Below are 21,006 nucleotides of genomic sequence, written 5' to 3'. Positions count from 1 at the left end.
GGGGCGTAGGGGCTGGAGGGGGTTACAGAGATAGGGAGGGGGTGTAGGGGCTGGAGGGGGTGACAGAGATAGGGAGGGGGTGTAGGGACCGGAGGGGGTCACAGAAATAGGGAGGTGATGTAGGGGCTGGAGGGGGTTACAGAGGTAGGGAGGGGGTGTAGGGACTGGAGGGGGTGACAGAGATAGGGAGGGGGTGTAGGGACCGGAGGGGGTTACAGAGATAGGGAGGGGGTGTAGGGGCTGGAGGGGGTTACAGAGATAGGGAGGAGTGTAGGGGCTGGAGGAGGTTACAGAGGTAGGGAGGGGGTGTAGGGGCTGGAGGGGGTTACAGAGATAGGGAGGGTGTGTAGGGACCGGAGGGGGTTACAGAGATAGGGAGGAGTGTAGGGGCTGGAGGGGTTTACAGAGATGGGGAGGGAGTGTTGGGGCTGAAGGGGGTTACAGAGATAGGGAGGGGGTGTAGGATCTGGAGCGGGTTACAGAGATAGGGAGGGGGTGTAGAGACCGGAGGGGGTTACAGAGATAGGGAGGAGTGTAGGGGCTGGAGGAGGTTACAGAGGTAGGGAGGGGGTGTAGGGGCTGGAGGGGGTTACAGAGATAGGGAGGGGAAGTAGGGTCTGGAGGGGGTTACGGAGATAGGGAGGGGGTGTTGGAACCGGAGGGGGTTACAGAGATAGGGAGGAGTGTGGGGGCTGGAGGGGGTGACCGAGATAGGGAGGGGGTGTAGGGGCTGGAGTGGGTGACAGAGATAGGGAGGGGGTGTAGGGACCGGAGGGGGTTACAGAGATAGGGAGGGGGTGCAGGGGCTGGAGGGGGTTACAGAGATAGGGAGGAATGTAGGGGCTGGAGGGGGTTACAGAGATAGGGAGCGGGTGTAGGGGCTGGAGGGGGTTACAGAGATGGGGAGGGTTTGTAGAGACCGGAGGGGGTTTCAGAGATGGGGAGGGTTTGTAGGGACCGGAGGGGGTTACAGAGATAGGGAGCGGGTGTAGGGGCTGGAGGGGGTTACAGAGATAGGGAGGGGGTGTAGAGGCTGGAGGAGGTTACAGAGGTAGGGAGGGGGTATAGGGGCTGGAGGGGGTTACAGAGATAGGGAGGGGGTGTAGGGGCTGGAGGGGGTTACAGAGATGGGGAGGGTTTGTAGGGACCGGAGGGGGTTACAGAGATAGGGAGCGGGTGTAGGGGCTGGAGGGGGTTCCAGAGATAGGGAGGGGGTGTAGGGACTGGAGGGGGTTACAGTGATAGGGAGGGGGTGTATGTTCTGGAGGGGGTTACAGAGATAGGGAGGGGGTGTAGAGGCTGGAGGAGGTTACAGAGGTAGGGAGGGGGTATAGGGGCTGGAGGGGGTTACAGAGATAGGGAGGGGGTGTAGGGACTGGAGGGGGTTACAGAGATAGGTAGGGGGTGTTAGGTCTGGAGGAGGTTACAGAGATAGGGAAGGGGTGTATGTTCTGGAGGGGATTACAGAGATAGGGAGGGGGTGTAGAGGCTGGAGGAGGTTACAGAAGCAGGGAGGGGGTGTAGGGGCTGGAGGGGGTTACAGAGATAGGGAGGGAGTGTAGGGGCTGGAGGAGGTGACAGAGATGGGGAGGGGGTTTAGGGGCAGGAGGGGGTTACAGAGATAGGGGCGGGGTGTAGGAGCTGGAGGGGGTTACAGAGATAGGGAGGAGTGTAGGGGCTGGAGGAGGTTACAGAGATAGGGAGGGGGTGTAGGAGATGGAGGGGGTTACAGAGATAGGGAGGGGGTGTAGGGGCTGAAGGGGGTTACAGAGATAGGGAGGGGGTGTAGGGGCTGGAGGGGTTTACAGAAACAGGGAGGGGGTGTAGGGGCTGGAGGGGATTACAGAGACAGGGAGGGGGTGTCCGGGCTGGAGGGGGTTACTGAGATAGGGAGGGGGTGTAGGGACCGGAGGGGGTTACAGAGATTGGGAGGGGGTGTAGGGGCTGGAGGGGGTGACAGAGATAGGGAGGGGGTGTAGGGACCGGAGGGGGTGACAGAGATAGGGAGGGGGTGTAGGGACTGGAGGGGGTTACAGAGATAGGGAGGGGGTGTAGGGGCTGGAGGGCGTTACAGAAATAGGGAGGGGGTGTAGGGGCTGGAGGGGGTTACAGAGATAGGGAGGGGGTGTAGGGGCTGGAGTGGGTGACAGAGATAGGGAGGGGGTGTAGGAACCGGAGCGGGTCACAGAGATAGGGAGGGGGTGTAGGGGCTGGAGGGGATTACAGAGATAGGGAGGGGGTGTAGGGGCTGGAGTGGGTTACAGAGATAGGGAGGGGGTGTAGGGGCTGAAGGGGCTTACAGAGATAGGGAGGGGATGTAGGGGCTGGAGGGGGTTACAGAGATAGGGAGGGGGTGTAGGGGCTGGAGGGGGTTACAGAAATAGGGAGGGGGTGTAGGGGCTGGAGGGGATTACAGAGACAGGGAGGGGGTGTACGGGCTGGAGGGGGTTACAGAGATAGGGAGGGGGTTTAGGGACCGGAGGGGGTTACAGAGATAGGGAGGGGGTGTAGGGGCTGGAGGGGGTTACAGAGATTGGGAGGGGGTGTAGGGGCTGGAGGGGGTGACAGAGATAGGGAGGTGGTGTAGGGACCGGAGGGGGTCACAGAGATAGGGAGGGGGTGTAGGGGCTGGAGGGGATTACAGAGATAGGGAGGGGGTGTAGGGGCTGGAGGGGGTTACAGAGATAAGGAGGGGGTGTAGGGGCTGGAGGGGGTTACAGAGACAGGGAGGGGGTGTAGGGGCTGGATGGGGTTACAGAGATAGGGAAGGGGTGTAGGGGCTGGAGGGGGTTACAGAGATAGGGAGGGGGTGTAGGGGCTGGAGGGGGTTACAGTGATAGGGAGGGGGTGTACGCGCTGGAGGGGGTTACAGAGATAGGGAGGGGGTGTAGGGGCTGGAGGAGGTTACAGAGATAGGGAGGGGGTGTATGTTCTGGAGGGGGTTACAGAGATAGGGAGGGGGTGTAGGGGCTGGAGGGGGTGACAGAGATAGGGAGGGGGTGTAGGGACTGGAGGGGGTTACAGAGATAGGGAGGGAGTGTAGGGGCTGGAGGGGGTTACAGAGATAGGGAGGGGGTGTAGGGGCTGGAGGGGGTGACAGAGATAGGGAGGGGGTGTAGGGACCGGAGGGGGTCACAGAAATAGGGAGGTGATGTAGGGGCTGGAGGGGGTTACAGAGGTAGGGAGGGGGTGTAGGGACTGGAGGGGGTGACAGAGATAGGGAGGGGGTGTAGGGACCGGAGGGGGTTACAGAGATAGGGAGGGGGTGTAGGGGCTGGAGGGGGTTACAGAGATAGGGAGGAGTGTAGGGGCTGGAGGAGGTTACAGAGGTAGGGAGGGGGTGTAGGGGCTGGAGGGGGTTACAGAGATAGGGAGGGTGTGTAGGGACCGGAGGGGGTTACAGAGATAGGGAGGAGTGTAGGGGCTGGAGGGGTTTACAGAGATGGGGAGGGAGTGTTGGGGCTGAAGGGGGTTACAGAGATAGGGAGGGGGTGTAGGATCTGGAGGGGGTTACAGAGATAGGGAGGGGGTGTAGAGACCGGAGGGGGTTACAGAGATAGGGAGGAGTGTAGGGGCTGGAGGAGGTTACAGAGGTAGGGAGGGGGTGTAGGGGCTGGAGGGGGTTACAGAGATAGGGAGGGGGTGTAGGGACCGGAGGGGCTTAGAGAGATAGGGAGGAGTGTAGGGGCTGGAGGGGGTTACAGAGATGAGGAGGGAGTGTAGGGGCTGGAGTGGGTTACAGAGATAGGGAGGGGGTGTAGGGGCTGAAGGGGCTTACAGAGATAGGGAGGGGATGTAGGGGCTGGAGGGGGTTACAGAGATAGGGAGGGGGTGTAGGGGCTGGAGGGGGTTACAGAAATAGGGAGGGGGTGTAGGGGCTGGAGGGGATTACAGAGACAGGGAGGGGGTGTACGGGCTGGAGGGGGTTACAGAGATAGGGAGGGGGTTTAGGGACCGGAGGGGGTTACAGAGATAGGGAGGGGGTGTAGGGGCTGGAGGGGGTTACAGAGATTGGGAGGGGGTGTAGGGGCTGGAGGGGGTGACAGAGATAGGGAGGTGGTGTAGGGACCGGAGGGGGTCACAGAGATAGGGAGGGGGTGTAGGGGCTGGAGGGGATTACAGAGATAGGGAGGGGGTGTAGGGGCTGGAGGGGGTTACAGAGATAAGGAGGGGGTGTAGGGGCTGGAGGGGGTTACAGAGACAGGGAGGGGGTGTAGGGGCTGGATGGGGTTACAGAGATAGGGAAGGGGTGTAGGGGCTGGAGGGGGTTACAGAGATAGGGAGGGGGTGTAGGGGCTGGAGGGGGTTACAGTGATAGGGAGGGGGTGTACGCGCTGGAGGGGGTTACAGAGATAGGGAGGGGGTGTAGGGGCTGGAGGAGGTTACAGAGATAGGGAGGGGGTGTATGTTCTGGAGGGGGTTACAGAGATAGGGAGGGGGTGTAGGGGCTGGAGGGGGTGACAGAGATAGGGAGGGGGTGTAGGGACTGGAGGGGGTTACAGAGATAGGGAGGGAGTGTAGTGACTCGTGGGGGTTACATAGATAGGGAGGGGGCGTAGGGGCTGGAGGGGGTTACAGAGATAGGGAGGGGGTGTAGGGGCTGGAGGGGGTGACAGAGATAGGGAGGGGGTGTAGGGACCGGAGGGGGTCACAGAAATAGGGAGGTGATGTAGGGGCTGGAGGGGGTTACAGAGGTAGGGAGGGGGTGTAGGGACTGGAGGGGGTGACAGAGATAGGGAGGGGGTGTAGGGACCGGAGGGGGTTACAGAGATAGGGAGGGGGTGTAGGGGCTGGAGGGGGTTACAGAGATAGGGAGGAGTGTAGGGGCTGGAGGAGGTTACAGAGGTAGGGAGGGGGTGTAGGGGCTGGAGGGGGTTACAGAGATAGGGAGGGTGTGTAGGGACCGGAGGGGGTTACAGAGATAGGGAGGAGTGTAGGGGCTGGAGGGGTTTACAGAGATGGGGAGGGAGTGTTGGGGCTGAAGGGGGTTACAGAGATAGGGAGGGGGTGTAGGATCTGGAGCGGGTTACAGAGATAGGGAGGGGGTGTAGAGACCGGAGGGGGTTACAGAGATAGGGAGGAGTGTAGGGGCTGGAGGAGGTTACAGAGGTAGGGAGGGGGTGTAGGGGCTGGAGGGGGTTACAGAGATAGGGAGGGGAAGTAGGGTCTGGAGGGGGTTACGGAGATAGGGAGGGGGTGTTGGAACCGGAGGGGGTTACAGAGATAGGGAGGAGTGTGGGGGCTGGAGGGGGTGACCGAGATAGGGAGGGGGTGTAGGGGCTGGAGTGGGTGACAGAGATAGGGAGGGGGTGTAGGGACCGGAGGGGGTTACAGAGATAGGGAGGGGGTGCAGGGGCTGGAGGGGGTTACAGAGATAGGGAGGAATGTAGGGGCTGGAGGGGGTTACAGAGATAGGGAGCGGGTGTAGGGGCTGGAGGGGGTTACAGAGATGGGGAGGGTTTGTAGAGACCGGAGGGGGTTTCAGAGATGGGGAGGGTTTGTAGGGACCGGAGGGGGTTACAGAGATAGGGAGCGGGTGTAGGGGCTGGAGGGGGTTACAGAGATAGGGAGGGGGTGTAGAGGCTGGAGGAGGTTACAGAGGTAGGGAGGGGGTATAGGGGCTGGAGGGGGTTACAGAGATAGGGAGGGGGTGTAGGGGCTGGAGGGGGTTACAGAGATGGGGAGGGTTTGTAGGGACCGGAGGGGGTTACAGAGATAGGGAGCGGGTGTAGGGGCTGGAGGGGGTTCCAGAGATAGGGAGGGGGTGTAGGGACTGGAGGGGGTTACAGTGATAGGGAGGGGGTGTATGTTCTGGAGGGGGTTACAGAGATAGGGAGGGGGTGTAGAGGCTGGAGGAGGTTACAGAGGTAGGGAGGGGGTATAGGGGCTGGAGGGGGTTACAGAGATAGGGAGGGGGTGTAGGGACTGGAGGGGGTTACAGAGATAGGTAGGGGGTGTTAGGTCTGGAGGAGGTTACAGAGATAGGGAAGGGGTGTATGTTCTGGAGGGGATTACAGAGATAGGGAGGGGGTGTAGAGGCTGGAGGAGGTTACAGAAGCAGGGAGGGGGTGTAGGGGCTGGAGGGGGTTACAGAGATAGGGAGGGAGTGTAGGGGCTGGAGGAGGTGACAGAGATGGGGAGGGGGTTTAGGGGCAGGAGGGGGTTACAGAGATAGGGGCGGGGTGTAGGAGCTGGAGGGGGTTACAGAGATAGGGAGGAGTGTAGGGGCTGGAGGAGGTTACAGAGATAGGGAGGGGGTGTAGGAGATGGAGGGGGTTACAGAGATAGGGAGGGGGTGTAGGGGCTGAAGGGGGTTACAGAGATAGGGAGGGGGTGTAGGGGCTGGAGGGGTTTACAGAAACAGGGAGGGGGTGTAGGGGCTGGAGGGGATTACAGAGACAGGGAGGGGGTGTCCGGGCTGGAGGGGGTTACTGAGATAGGGAGGGGGTGTAGGGACCGGAGGGGGTTACAGAGATTGGGAGGGGGTGTAGGGGCTGGAGGGGGTGACAGAGATAGGGAGGGGGTGTAGGGACCGGAGGGGGTGACAGAGATAGGGAGGGGGTGTAGGGACTGGAGGGGGTTACAGAGATAGGGAGGGGGTGTAGGGGCTGGAGGGCGTTACAGAAATAGGGAGGGGGTGTAGGGGCTGGAGGGGGTTACAGAGATAGGGAGGGGGTGTAGGGGCTGGAGTGGGTGACAGAGATAGGGAGGGGGTGTAGGAACCGGAGCGGGTCACAGAGATAGGGAGGGGGTGTAGGGGCTGGAGGGGATTACAGAGATAGGGAGGGGGTGTAGGGGCTGGAGTGGGTTACAGAGATAGGGAGGGGGTGTAGGGGCTGAAGGGGCTTACAGAGATAGGGAGGGGATGTAGGGGCTGGAGGGGGTTACAGAGATAGGGAGGGGGTGTAGGGGCTGGAGGGGGTTACAGAAATAGGGAGGGGGTGTAGGGGCTGGAGGGGATTACAGAGACAGGGAGGGGGTGTACGGGCTGGAGGGGGTTACAGAGATAGGGAGGGGGTTTAGGGACCGGAGGGGGTTACAGAGATAGGGAGGGGGTGTAGGGGCTGGAGGGGGTTACAGAGATTGGGAGGGGGTGTAGGGGCTGGAGGGGGTGACAGAGATAGGGAGGTGGTGTAGGGACCGGAGGGGGTCACAGAGATAGGGAGGGGGTGTAGGGGCTGGAGGGGATTACAGAGATAGGGAGGGGGTGTAGGGGCTGGAGGGGGTTACAGAGATAAGGAGGGGGTGTAGGGGCTGGAGGGGGTTACAGAGACAGGGAGGGGGTGTAGGGGCTGGATGGGGTTACAGAGATAGGGAAGGGGTGTAGGGGCTGGAGGGGGTTACAGAGATAGGGAGGGGGTGTAGGGGCTGGAGGGGGTTACAGTGATAGGGAGGGGGTGTACGCGCTGGAGGGGGTTACAGAGATAGGGAGGGGGTGTAGGGGCTGGAGGAGGTTACAGAGATAGGGAGGGGGTGTATGTTCTGGAGGGGGTTACAGAGATAGGGAGGGGGTGTAGGGGCTGGAGGGGGTGACAGAGATAGGGAGGGGGTGTAGGGACTGGAGGGGGTTACAGAGATAGGGAGGGAGTGTAGGGGCTGGAGGGGGTTACAGAGATAGGGAGGGGGTGTAGGGGCTGGAGGGGGTGACAGAGATAGGGAGGGGGTGTAGGGACCGGAGGGGGTCACAGAAATAGGGAGGTGATGTAGGGGCTGGAGGGGGTTACAGAGGTAGGGAGGGGGTGTAGGGACTGGAGGGGGTGACAGAGATAGGGAGGGGGTGTAGGGACCGGAGGGGGTTACAGAGATAGGGAGGGGGTGTAGGGGCTGGAGGGGGTTACAGAGATAGGGAGGAGTGTAGGGGCTGGAGGAGGTTACAGAGGTAGGGAGGGGGTGTAGGGGCTGGAGGGGGTTACAGAGATAGGGAGGGTGTGTAGGGACCGGAGGGGGTTACAGAGATAGGGAGGAGTGTAGGGGCTGGAGGGGTTTACAGAGATGGGGAGGGAGTGTTGGGGCTGAAGGGGGTTACAGAGATAGGGAGGGGGTGTAGGATCTGGAGGGGGTTACAGAGATAGGGAGGGGGTGTAGAGACCGGAGGGGGTTACAGAGATAGGGAGGAGTGTAGGGGCTGGAGGAGGTTACAGAGGTAGGGAGGGGGTGTAGGGGCTGGAGGGGGTTACAGAGATAGGGAGGGGGTGTAGGGACCGGAGGGGCTTAGAGAGATAGGGAGGAGTGTAGGGGCTGGAGGGGGTTACAGAGATGAGGAGGGAGTGTAGGGGCTGGAGGGGGTTACAGAGATAGGGAGGGGGTGTAGGGTCTGGAGGGGGTTACGGAGATAGGGAGGGGGTGTTGGAACCGGAGGGGGTTACAGAGATAGGGAGGAGTGTGGGGGCTGGAGGGGGTTACAGAGATGGGGAGGGAGGGAGGGAGTGTAGGGGCTGGAGGGGGTGACCGAGATAGGGAGGGGGTGTAGGGGCTGGAGTGGGTGACAGAGATAGGGAGGGGGTGTAGGGACCGGAGGGGGTTACAGAGATAGGGAGGGGGTGCAGGGGCTGGAGGGGTTTTCAGAGATAGGGAGGGGGTGTAGGGGCTGGAGGAGATTACAGAGGTAGGGAGGGGGTGTAGGGGCTGGAGCGGGTTACAGAGATAGGGAGGGGGTGTAGGAACCAGGGGGGGTTACAGAGATAGGGAGGAGTGTAGGGGCTGGAGGGGGTTACAGAGATGGGGAGGGAGTGTAGGGGCTGGAGAGGATTACAGAGATAGGGAGGGGGTGTAGGGTCTGGAGTGGGTTACAGAGATAGGGAGGGGGTGTATGGACCGGAGGGGGTTACAGAGATAGGGAGGAATGTAGGGGCTGGAGGGGGTTACAGAGATAGGGAGGGGGTGTAGGGGCTGGAGGGGGTTACAGAGATGGGGAGGGTTTGTAGGGACCGGAGGGGGTTACAGAGATAGGGAGCGGGTGTAGGGGCTGGAGGGGGTTACAGAGATGGGGAGGGTTTGTAGAGACCGGAGGGGGTTACAGAGATAGGGAGCGGGTGTAGGGGCTGGAGGGGGTTACAGAGATAGGGAGGGGGTGTAGGGGCTGGAGGGGGTTTCAGAGATGGGGAGGGTTTGTAGGGACCGGAGGGGGTTACAGAGATAGGGAGCGGGTGTAGGGGCTGGAGGGGGTTACAGAGATAGGGAGGGGGTGTAGAGGCTGGAGGAGGTTACAGAGGTATGGTGGGGGTGTAGGGGCTGCAGGGGGTTACAGAGATAGGGAGGGGGTGTAGGGGCTGGAGGGGGTTACAGAGATGGGGAGGGTTTGTAGGGACCGGAGGGGGTTACAGACATAGGGAGCGGGTGTAGGGGCTGGAGGGGGTTCCAGAGATAGGGAGGGGGTGTAGGGACTGGAGGGGGTTACAGTGATAGGGAGGGGGTGTATGTTCTGGAGGGGGTTACAGAGATAGGGAGGGGGTGTAGAGGCTGGAGGAGGTTACAGAGGTAGGGAGGGGGTATAGGGGCTGGAGGGGGTTACAGAGATAGGGAGGGGGTGTAGGGGCTGGAGGAGGTTCCAGAGATAGGGTGGGGGTTTAGGGGCTGGAGGGGGTTACAGAGATAGGGAGGGGGTGTAGGGACTGGAGGGGGTTACAGAGATAGGTAGGGGGTGTTAGGTCTGGAGGAGGTTACAGAGATAGGGAAGGGGTGTATGTTCTGGAGGGGATTACAGAGATAGGGAGGGGGTGTAGAGGCTGGAGGAGGTTACAGAAGCAGGGAGGGGGTGTAGGGGCTGGAGGGGGTTACAGAGATAGGGAGGGGGTGTAGGGGCTGGAGGGGGTTACAGAGATAGGGAGGGGGTGTAGGTGCTGTTGGAGGTTACAGAGATAGGGAGGGGGTGTAGGTGCTGGAGGAGTTTACAGAGATAGGGAGGGGGTGTAGGGGCTGGAGGAGTTTACAGAGATAGGGAGGGGGTGTAGGGGCTGGACGGGGTTACAGAGATAGGGAGGGTGTGTAGGGGCTGGAGGAGGTTACAGAGATAGGGAGGGGGTGTCAGGGCTGGAGGGGGTTACAGAGATAGGGAGGGGGTGTAGGGGCTGGAGGGGGTTACAGAGATAGGGAGGGGGTGGTGGGGCTGGAGGGGGTTACAGAGATAGGGAGGGAGTGTAGGGGCTGGAGGAGGTTACAGAGATAGGGAGGGGGTGTAGGGGCTGGAGGGGGTTACAGAGATAGGGAGGGGGTGGTGGGGCTGGAGGGGGTTACAGAGATAGGGAGGGAGTGTAGGGTGTGCAGGAGGTTACAGAGATAGGGAGGAGTGTGAGGGTTAGTGGACGTGACAGTGATAGGGAGGTGTGTGAAATCCCACATATTGATTGCAGTGGAAATCTGTGCGCTGCTTTGGATACCTTCTCTGGAGGCATGATGTGAAGGGTTAAGCCAGACCACTCAGTTCACAAGATCAGTTGTAGGTTTACAAGTTGTGCAGGAGGGCCCTTGTGGCACAGCGGTACTGTTCATACCCCCAGGGCAGGGGATGTGGGTTCATCCAACCCCTCTCCCGGGAACATGTGACTGTGAGAAACACACTTCAGAACTGAAAGTGAAGTCACGATTTAGAACTCTTGCACATATGCCAATCGATTCTAACCAATGCTAGATTTGTTTTTTAAATTCTGAGCTTGATTACTGTGAATGAAAACATATGCTTTGGAATCTAGAAGAATGAGGGGGGAATCCTACAGAAACATATCAAATTATGAAGGGAATAGATAAGACCGAAGCAGGGGGTTTACTCCCACTGGCAGGTGAGACTTGAATGAATGAGCAAAGCCTCAAAATAAGGGAGAGCAGATTTAGGACTGAGTTGTGGAGGAACTTCTGTGAATCTGTGGAGTTCCCTGCCCAGTGAAGCTACCTCATTGTATGTTTTTAAGGCAAAGATAGATTTTAGAGCAGGAAAGGGATTAAGGGTTATGTTGGGCAGGTGGGTAAGTGGAGTTGAGTCCCCATAAAGATCAGTCACGATCTTATTGAACGGGGGAGCAGGCTGGAGGGACCTACTTCTTGTGTTCTTATGTAAACGTCATCAGGGGATGTGAGATGGGGTTAGGGAGGGTGTACACAGATCAGCCATGGACTGTGAGAATGCTGGGACAGTTCTCTCCCAGAGGGGCTGAAGAGCCACCTTCAATTTCTAGCATATCCCCTGGCCAACGTAGCCTGGAAATGCAAGGGAGGGCAGGTTCAACCAAGATTTTCAAGAGGGAGAGGGCAGGGGAATAGGCTAAAAGGCAGGAGATTAGTGCTGGGAATATCATGGGGGAGTAATGATGGACTGAATGGCCTCTTTCAGCACCTTAACAATTCTGTGAATGTGCATAGCCCCCTCTCTAGTTTTCTAATTCCCTCCTGCACTGGCTGGTCAACATCCTGGAGGGGAGTGCAGGGATGAGGCTGCTGGTGCCCAGTCCAGCCACTTATCTCTACAGCTTGACATTCCACTTCGGTTCAAAACTATTCAGGCAGAGTGAAACACCAAGCTGATTCGATCTGCAGTCCACACTCACACACACACACACACACACACACTCACACACACACACACACTCACGCACACACGCACACACTCACGCACACACTCACGCACACACACACACACACACACACACACACGCACACACACTCACGCACACACGCACACACTCACGCACACACACACACACGCACACACACACTCACACACACAGACACGTCACAATCATTCACACGCACACGCTCACGCACACACATCACAATCATACACACACACACTCACACACACACATCACAAGCATACACTCACTCACTCACACACACACACACACACACACACACACACACACACACACACACACACACACACGCACGCATCACAATCATACACTCACACACACACTATGGGTAATTTTCCACGGCCAATCCACCCCTAATCCGGACATCCCTGTACACTATGGGTGAGTTCCCATGGCCAATCCACTTATCCTGCAGATAGAACCCCTACACTGTAGAAACACACCTGATCAAGGCCTGAAAGATGAGCAAACATTTTTGATCGGGTAGACAGAGAGAGGAAGGGCAAATTCAGGAAATGTCAACGATGGATAGTCACCAAACTAACCCAGCGAGGGAGTTTGGGAGCGTGAGGTTCTGAAGTGTAAGGGTAGAGGCTCTGCCTCTGACCCAGGAACCCCAGGAACATAATGGTCAAGGAGAGTCTGTTCATCGTGAGGTCAAGTCAGTTGGGCAACGTGTGGCATGGGTGGCTTTTGCGCTAACCAATGCAAGCGCGATCAGTCCAAATAGCACTGGTCGATCCCAGTTCTGGCTTTGTGGGGGTGGGGGTGGGGTCATCGGGGGTGGGGATGGGGACAGTGGGAGTACTGGGTTGGGGGGGTAGGTGATGGGTAGAGTTTAAGGCCAAGCAGAAGGAGGAGAAAGTTGTTGGAGGGGTTGTTTATAAGGTGAGATGTTGGGCTGAATGGCTTGATCCTGTACTGTATGGAACAGTTTAGTCAGAAGATTAGAGACACAGACTATTTTCTACATGGGGAAAGGCTTCAGAAATCTGAAGCACAGAGGGATTCGGGAGCCCTGGTTCAGGATTCTCTTACAGTTAACATGCATGTTCAGTTAAGAAGGCAAATGAAATGTTAACATGCATTTTTAAGAGGGCTAGAATACAAAAGCAGGGATGTAACTGCTGAGGATGTACAGGGCTCTGGTCAGACCACATTCGGAATATTGTGAGCAGCTTTGGGCCCCATATCTAAGGAAGGATGCGCTGGCCCTGGAGGGGGATGCAGAGGAGGCTTACAAGAATGATCCTGAGGATGAAGGGCTTGTCCAATGAGGCGCAGTTGAGGACTCTGGGTCTGTACACAATGGAGTTTAGAAGGATAGGGCAGGGATTTGATTGAAACTTACAGAATACTGAGAGGCCGAGATAGAGTGGATGTGCAGAAGATGTTTCCACGAGTAGGAAAGATTAGGACCTGAGGGCACAGCCTCAGAGGGAAGGGATTGAGATGCGAAGGAATTTCTTCAGCCAAAGTGGGGTGACCCTGTGGAACTCATTGTCAGGGAAGGCTGTGGCTGCCAAGTCATCGAGTGTCTTCAGGACAGACATAGAGAGGATCCTGATTAGTAACTGGGGGGGTCAAGAGTTACAGGGAGAAGGCAGCAGAATGGGGTTAAAAAACATATCAGCCCTGATTGAATGGTGGAACAGACTGAATGGGCTGAATGGCCTATCTCTGATGGTGTTATTATTCAATCTGATATTAGACAGTGGGGATAGCGGGTATATCCCACTTATATGAAGTGACTCTGCCAGTGCCCATAATGCAGCCTGGGGCCACAGGTGGTAACTGAGCGTGTATCAGAGGGCATCACTGATGGGAAAACTGCGAAACAGAACGCACCAGCCAAGGGCACAGTGCCCATCCTGAGGCCACCTCTGAGCTTTCTTCCAGCCCTCTGCTTTCTTATTTCTCTCTTCCCTCACTTGAGCTCCTTTCTCTTCTTTCTCTCAGTCTCTCTCTCCTTTCTTTACAGAGTCCCAGAGAGCTATCGGACTGTACAAAGGCCCTTTGGCCCATTGAGTCTGTGCCGGTCGAAAGCAACCACCTCACTATCCTAAGCCCATTTCTTCTTTCTGTCTTTTCTCTCCTCTCTCTCCTTCTCTTTCTTCAATTTTTTCTCTCCCATTCTTTTCTCTCTCTCTCTCTCTCTCTCTATTCTCTCTTTTCATTCTCCATTCTCTATTTTAGTTTCTTTTCTCTCCTCTTTCTTTCTCTGTCCCCCTTTTCTCTGTCTTTCTCTTCTTTTTAAGGAGCTGATGCCTCAGGCCATACCTGAAGGATTGTGTTGAGAATTGACTTCCTTGTTTAAGGAAGGGTGTAAATACGCCAGAAGCAGGTCAGAGAACATCAGCTGGACCAATCCCTGATATAGGGTGGGTGGTCGCATGAAGAAAGGAGGAGCAGATGCTGGAATCTGTACTGAAAACAAAAAATGCTAAAGATCACAGCGGGTCAGGCAGCATCCGTGGAGACAAAGCAAGCTAACATTTCAAGCCTAGATGAGTGTATTTGCGTCTTATGTAGAAAGGTTGGACACTCTCAGTTTGCACCCATTAGAGTTTTGAAGGGTGATGGTGACTTAGATGGAGACACAGAAGATCCTGAGGGGCTTTTAACAGGGTTGATGTTATGAGGATGCTGTGGCTTGAAGAGGTGTCTTTTGTCCTGGTTTTGTTACAGAGAAGGACTGACGTACATGCGTTGAGCAGTCTATGAGAAGATCAACAACTTTTGAAGCCCACGGCTTTTTTTTCTTGTAAACGTTGGAACAATAGAAGCAGCCTGAATGGGTGTGGTCACTCTCCCACCTACGGAACCAGCTGCAGTTGCTGTTGTAGACTTGAAGAAGTTGGAGCTATTTTTACTCTCTCTCGATTACAGCCAAAAGCTGGGGATTCTCTTCCTGGGCTGCTGGGTCACATGTGCAACAAAATCTGTTTCTCCCGAATTTGCCAAGAAGTGTGTTTACGGGACATTACTATATTAGGACAGTAGTAGTTACTGTATTCATCATTCAGTTAATTTTTCCAGTAGCATCAAGTTATTCTAAGTTCTTCTTTCTTTTGATGTGTTTTAATGATAAATTGTGTTTCGCTTAACATCGAATGGTTTGGCCAATCACATTGCATCTTGAATACAGGACCTTACATTTGCCATAAAAAATAAGGTAAAGGGTCTATTCTTAAAATGTTTGGAGAGGGTCTGGTCTGGTCCATAACGTGGAGAAGGTGCTGTCCGTTGTGGATGAATCTAGAATGAGGGGTCAGAAGCCAAATCCTTGAATATTTTTAAGAAAAAACCAGGTCGATACTTGAGCAAAAAAGGAGTGAAGGATATTCAGAGTAGGTGGGATTTGACTTTACAATCTGATCCGTCGGGATCTTCTTGAACGGCAGAGCAACGCTGGGGAGCTGAATGGTCTACTCCTGCTCCTAACTGGAATGCTGTCCTGCTCTCATGGACAGTCACCTTAAGCTGTTGAAAACCAGACATCACTTGCTGAAACAGGGTTAATTGCTGAGCTAATTTAGCTGGTTCTGTCTCCCTAAAATCACAAGGGAAGGTGATGGCCAAGCTGTTGGACTCTGAGGCTAACATCGAACCAACATGTGTTCACAGCAACATGAAACAGCTCACAAATCACACATTCACAACATTACTCCGTATGTAACCGTCTGCTGTCCCTGTCCCTGGGAGTGTTTGATGAGGGACAGGGTAGAGGGAGTTTTACTCTGTATCTAACCCCACACTGTCCCTGTCCTGGGTGTGTTTGAGTGGCATGTTTCACATTTGTAGAACTATGCTCCGACCAACAGCGTCCTTAATCCCTGAAACCAACGGACATAATACCAACATCAACTGAAGCACCGGCTATGTGAGCAGAAACAAGAAACCTGATTGGATTAATTAATTTCAGAGAAAGCAGGAACTGCAGATGCTGGAGAATCTGAGATAGCACAGTGTAGAGCTGGATGAACACAGCAGGACAAGCAGCATCAGAGGAGCAGGAAAGCTGATGTTTTGGGTCCTAGACCCTTCTTCAGAAAACCGATTTCTGAAGAAGGGTCTAGGCCCGAAACATCAGCTTTCCTGCTCCTCTGATGCTGCTTGGCCTGCTGTGTTCATCCAGCTCTACACCTTGTTATCTCGGATTAATTTATATCAGTTTTCTCCTCTGATGGCTGAGGGTTCCATCTGAAGGTAAATACTTCCCTCTGCTGGCTCCCTGCTATATTACAGCCTGCCTCTACCTCCAAGAAAGGACAACATCCTTGGGCTCAGCAATCTCTGTGCAGCCCATGTCCCCTTTCTAACACGGGTTCAAGCCACACGACGACTGCCTCTCTTAAGATACAATCTAACCATCGTCCCCTTGACACTCAATGGCATTACCATCACTGAATCTAACTGTCACCCCCTTGTCATTCAATGGTGCTACCATGAGTGAATCTAACCATCTCGCCATTGACATTCAACGGTGTTCCCATCACTGAATCCCGCACTGTCAACATCCTGGGGGTTACCATTGACCAGAAACTCAGTTGGATTCACCACATAAACACAGCGGCTACAAGAGCAGGTCAGAGGCTGGGAATCCTGCAGCAAGTCACTCCCCTCCTGACCCACTGCAAAGCCTGTCCATCATCTGCAAGGCACAAGTCAGGACCGAGACAGAATATTCCCTATGTGTTCTGGATGGGAGCAGCTCCAATAACACTTAAGAAGGACCGGAAGTTTCTTTGGACATTTCCTAAGAGATTTTGACGAGTTCACTCAAATTTACTTTCGATAACAGTGTGACAGCGTGACTGCAGAGACACAGCAAGGGGTGGCGGGGAGGGGTTCTATCGCTGCCTAAAAGCAACAGGGAGGCGTGTGAAGTCAGTGCGTCTCCGCGGACAAGACTGAGGAAGGTGGAGTGAATGGGACGTCTCAGGAACGAGAAACCGACATTGACTCTCAGAGGCCCCTCAGGCTTGGGAAGGAGACCAAACATTCAGAGAAAAGAAATCAGGAGAGGAATTGACAGTCAGGCAGTGAGATGCTACCTTGTGACAAGTATTCCAAACAGAGCTTCAACACCAGGAATTGCCTGCGGGATTCGAACTCTCATTGTTTGGAAGGGGATAAGTCTGATTTTTCAGGACTGCCTCCACTGCCAATACAGCTATGGGACTCGATAAACTTCACTGGCCTCTACCCAATGAGGAATGTCAACGGAGGGGTGATAGAATTGGGCACACAATGACAGGGTCGCCTGTTCACTTGGCACAGAGAAAGAGAGGCCAAAAGGTCTCCAGTCAAACCGTGCGCTCTCTGACAGCTTCTGAGGCCACTCACCCTCACCCTTTCCCACCCCCCACCGAGAGTACCTTTGAGATCTAGGTTCCGAGCACCGTTCGAATGCTGGGTGACCGTTCTGGAGTCAATCTTGAGGGAGTGGACATTGTTGGGGTCCCTGGACACCATCACATTGTGCCACTGGTTATCGTTGAGAGGCTTCTCCGAGTTGCCCTTCATCAGTGACGGCCCATTGCCCAGGTCGAACACATAGTGCAAGTACCTGCAGAGACATTGACTGCTTCAGGACTGGCAGAAATAGCACACCTTCCCCCCACGCACCGAGGCATCTTCCCTCAGCCTGCAGTAACAACAATCTGCCATTTCCAAAGCGGCACAGGCATCCAGCCGCTGAGAGTAAGCATCGCAGGGGCAGCGGGAGGTGAAGGAGGGAAATGGTACGTTTGCCTTCATGGCGAGAGGATAAGAATGCAGGAGCAGGAATGTCTTACTGCAATTGCACAGGGGCCTTGGTGAGACCACCCCCTGGAGCACTGTGTGCAGTCTGGGGCCTCCTCATCTGAGGAAGGATGTTCTAGCAATGGAGGGAGTGCAGCTAAGGTTTCCCAGACTGATTCCTGGGATGGCAGGGCTGGCGTATCGAGGAAGACTGGTTCGATTAGGACTATATTCACTGGGGATTTTAGAAGAACGAGGAGTGGAATCTCAGAGAAACCTCTAAAACTCTGACAGGACTAGACAGGGTCAACGCAGAAAGGATATTCACAATGACCCGGGGAGTCCAGAACCAGGGGGTCACAGCCTAAAGATTATTGGGCAGGCCTTTTTGGACTGAGATGAGGAGAAATGTCTTCACCCAGAGAGTGGGGAACCTGTGGGATTCTCCGCCACAGAAAGTAGTTGAGGGTCAAAATGTTTAATGTTTTCAGGAAGAAGTTGGATATATTTCTTCAGGCTAAAGGGATCAATGGGAGAAAGTAGGAACAAGGAACTGAGCTGGATGGTCAGCCATGATCCTATTGAAGGGTGGAGCAAGCTCAAGGGGCTGAATGGCCTCCTCCTATCCTCTAGTTAACAGGTGATCAGGCAATAGGTTGACAGTGAGGGCCAATCAGGGCAGGAAAGCAGAAGAAATCTGACAAAGGTGGGGTCTTCCCTATTTTGTTAATGGCCAAGACCAAACACTCACTGACTGTTCACTATTGCTCCTCAGATTCTAGTTCAGAGATATCAGAAGGCAGTTCAGAGTCAACCTTGTGGGTGTCTGGAGTCACACGTAGGCCCAGATTGGGGAAAGAAGGCAGATTTCCAGCTCACATAAAGGGGTATTGGTGAAACAGGAGGTGTTTACAAAATGTCACTGAGACGAGGTTCCACCTGCAGATGTGATCATCTCGATTTCAACTCCATCAGCCAGCTGGCTAGGATTCAAACTCAGGACTCAGTATGACTGCAAGGTGGCCTCTGTCGAACTGCAGCAATTCCATTAGAGCACCTCCGCAAAGGAGAAGCTGGGGGCTGAAGGCAAAGGTCATGTCACAAAAATCTGGCAACCGCACAGAGGTCTCAGAGGGTCTTGCGGGCTGGAGGAGGTTAGAGAGATTGGGAGGGGGTGTAGGGACTGGAGGAGGTTACAGAGTTAGGGAGGGGGTGTAGGGGCTGGAGGGGGTTAGACAGATAGGGATGGGGTGTAGGGGCTGGAGGGGGTTACAGAGATAGGGAGGGGGTGTAGGGGCTGGAGGGGATTACAGAGATAGGGAGGGGGTGTAAGGGCTGGAAGGGGTTACAGAGATAGGGAGGGGGTGTAGGGGATGGAGGAGGTTACAGAGATAGGGAGGGGGTGTAGGAGCTGGAGGGGGTTACAGAGGTAGGGAGGGGGTGTAGGGGCTGGAGGAGGTTACAGAGATAAGTAGAGGGTTTAGGGGCTGGAGGAGGTGGTGGTGATAGGGAGGGGGTGTAGGGCTGGGGAGAGATGACGGTGATAGGAAGGGGGCGTAGCGGCTGAGGGAGTTGATGGTGATAGGGAGGGGTTTAGAGGCTGGAGGAGGTGATGGTGAATATGCAGGCAATGTAGAGATTGGGGGAGGTGATGGTGACAGAGAGGGGGTAGAGACTGGGGGAGATGATGGTGATAGGGAGGGGGTGCAGGGGCTGGGGTAGGTTACAGAAGTTACAGGATTGAAAACCTATCTTGGGGTATTTACTAGCTTTGCCCTCCTTGCAATAAGGAGGTGAATGTTGCTGCCTTCCCCTCCACCCAACCCCAGCCTTCCATCGTGTTGGTGTGTGTACTCCTCTGTACTACATACCGAGGCCAGTGGGAGGCAGTCCCGCTCTCCAACCTTCTGGCTATCTCCATTGCTCCACTGCCCCAATGCCCAGCAGTCTCCCAAAATCTCCGCTCCCCTTTGGGGTGCGCACTGTTTCCATTTCAGTGGCCTCACTTTCCTCCAAGAATTGCCCCTTGATTTGCTCTCTCTCTCTCTCTCTCTCTCCCTCTCTCTCTCCTCTCTCTATATCTCTGTCTCCCTCTATCTCTGTCTCCCTCTCTATCCCTCACTGTCTCTCCCTCTCTATCTCTCTCTCTCCCTCTATCTCCCTCTCTCTCAATCGCTCTCTCTTTGTCTCTCTCTCTATATATATATATATATATCTCCCTCTCTCCCCCTCTCTCTCTATCTCTCTCCCTCTATCTCTCTCTATCCCTCTACACCCTATTTCTCTCTGCGTCTGTCTCTCTCTCCCTTTATCTCTCCCTCTCCCTCACACCCCCCCTCTCTCTCTCCCTCTTCCTCTCTCTGTCTCTCTCTCTCCCCCTCACTCTCTCTCCTCCTCTCTCTCTCTTTCTCTCTGTCTGCCTCTCTCTCCCTCTCACTCTCTCTCTATCTCTCTTCCTCACCCTCTCTCTGTCTCTCTCTCTCCCCCCCTCTCCCTCACTCTGTCTTTCTCTCCCCCTCTCTATGTCTCCCTCACTCTCTCTATCACTCCCTCACTCTGCCTCTTATCTCTCTGTCTGTCTCTCTCTCTCTGTCCCTTTATCTCCCTCTCCCTCTCTCTTTATCTCTCTCTCTCCCTCTCTCTATCTCTACCCCCCCACTCTCTCTCTCTCCCTCCCTCTCTATATCTCTCTCTCTCTCCCACTAGCTCTCTCTGTCTCTCTCTCTCCCTCTAACTCACTCTCTCTCCACACCCCCCCTCTATATCTCTCTCTCGCTCTGTCTCTCTCTCTCCCTCTCTCCCTCTAACTCACTCTCTCTCCACACCCCCCCTCTATATCTCTCTCTCGCTCTGTCTCTCTCTCCCTATCTCTAACTCTCTCTCACTCCCTCTCTCTATCTCTACCCCGCTCTCTCTCTCCCTCCCTCTCTATCTCTCTCTCTCTCTCTTTGTCTCTCTCCCTCTCTCTCACACCCCTCCCACTCCCCCTTTCTATCTTTTATCCCCTTCTCTCCCTCTATCTCTCTCACTCTCCCCCCAACTCTCTCTCTCGATCTCTCTCTCCTTCTGTATTTATACCTCTCTCTCCCTCTATCTCTCTCTCTCCCTCTCTATCTCTCTCTCTCCCCCTCTCCATCTCTCTCTATCTCTCTCCCTCTCTATCTCGTTCTATCTCTCTCTATCGCTCTCTCTCCCGCTATCTCTCTCTCTCTCTGCCTCTCTCTCTCTATATATATATCCCTCTCTCTATCTCTCTCCTTCTATCTCTCTCCCTCTTCTATATCTCTCTATCCCTCAGCGTCCCTCTCTCTCTATCTCTCCCTCTCTCCCTCCCTCCCTCTCTATCTCTCTCTGCATCTGTCTCTCCCTCCCTCTCTCTGTCTCTCCCTCTCTCTCCCTATCTCTATCTCTCTCTCACTCCCTCTCTCTATCTCTACACCTCTCTCTCCCTCCCTCTCTCTCTCTATCTCTTTATCTCTCTCTCTGTCTATCTTTCTCTCTCTGTCTCTCTCCCTCTCTCCCCTGCTCTCCCTCCCTCTCTCTCCCCCTCTCTTTCTCACTCCCACTCTCTCTCCTTCTGTCTCTATATCTCTCTCTCCCTCTATCTCCCTCTCTCTATCTCTCTCTCTCTATCTGTCTCTCTCCCTCTATCTCTCTCTCTATCTCGCCCTCTCTC

The 21,006-nt window shown here is 55.2% G+C and overlaps 1 protein-coding gene across 2 annotated transcripts in view; it reads right to left on the bottom strand.

The window, feature by feature from the left end:
* Positions 1–21,006, bottom strand: part of LOC125449256 (neurexin-2-like) — a 1,112,849-nt gene that overhangs the window by 628,167 nt on the left and 463,676 nt on the right. For both annotated transcript variants that reach the window (XM_059641436.1, XM_059641437.1), the window contains one exon: positions 16,964–17,154. In XM_059641436.1, the coding sequence (XP_059497419.1) occupies positions 16,964–17,154 (191 nt within the window). The remainder of the gene's footprint in view (positions 1–16,963; positions 17,155–21,006) is intronic.

This window comes from Stegostoma tigrinum, chromosome 42 (assembly GCF_030684315.1).
Source record: "Stegostoma tigrinum isolate sSteTig4 chromosome 42, sSteTig4.hap1, whole genome shotgun sequence".
In the NCBI taxonomy this organism is placed as follows: Eukaryota; Metazoa; Chordata; class Chondrichthyes; order Orectolobiformes; family Stegostomatidae; genus Stegostoma; species Stegostoma tigrinum.
Note: the sequence above shows the minus strand (reverse complement) of the source record. Positions and strands in the feature narration are given on the sequence as shown.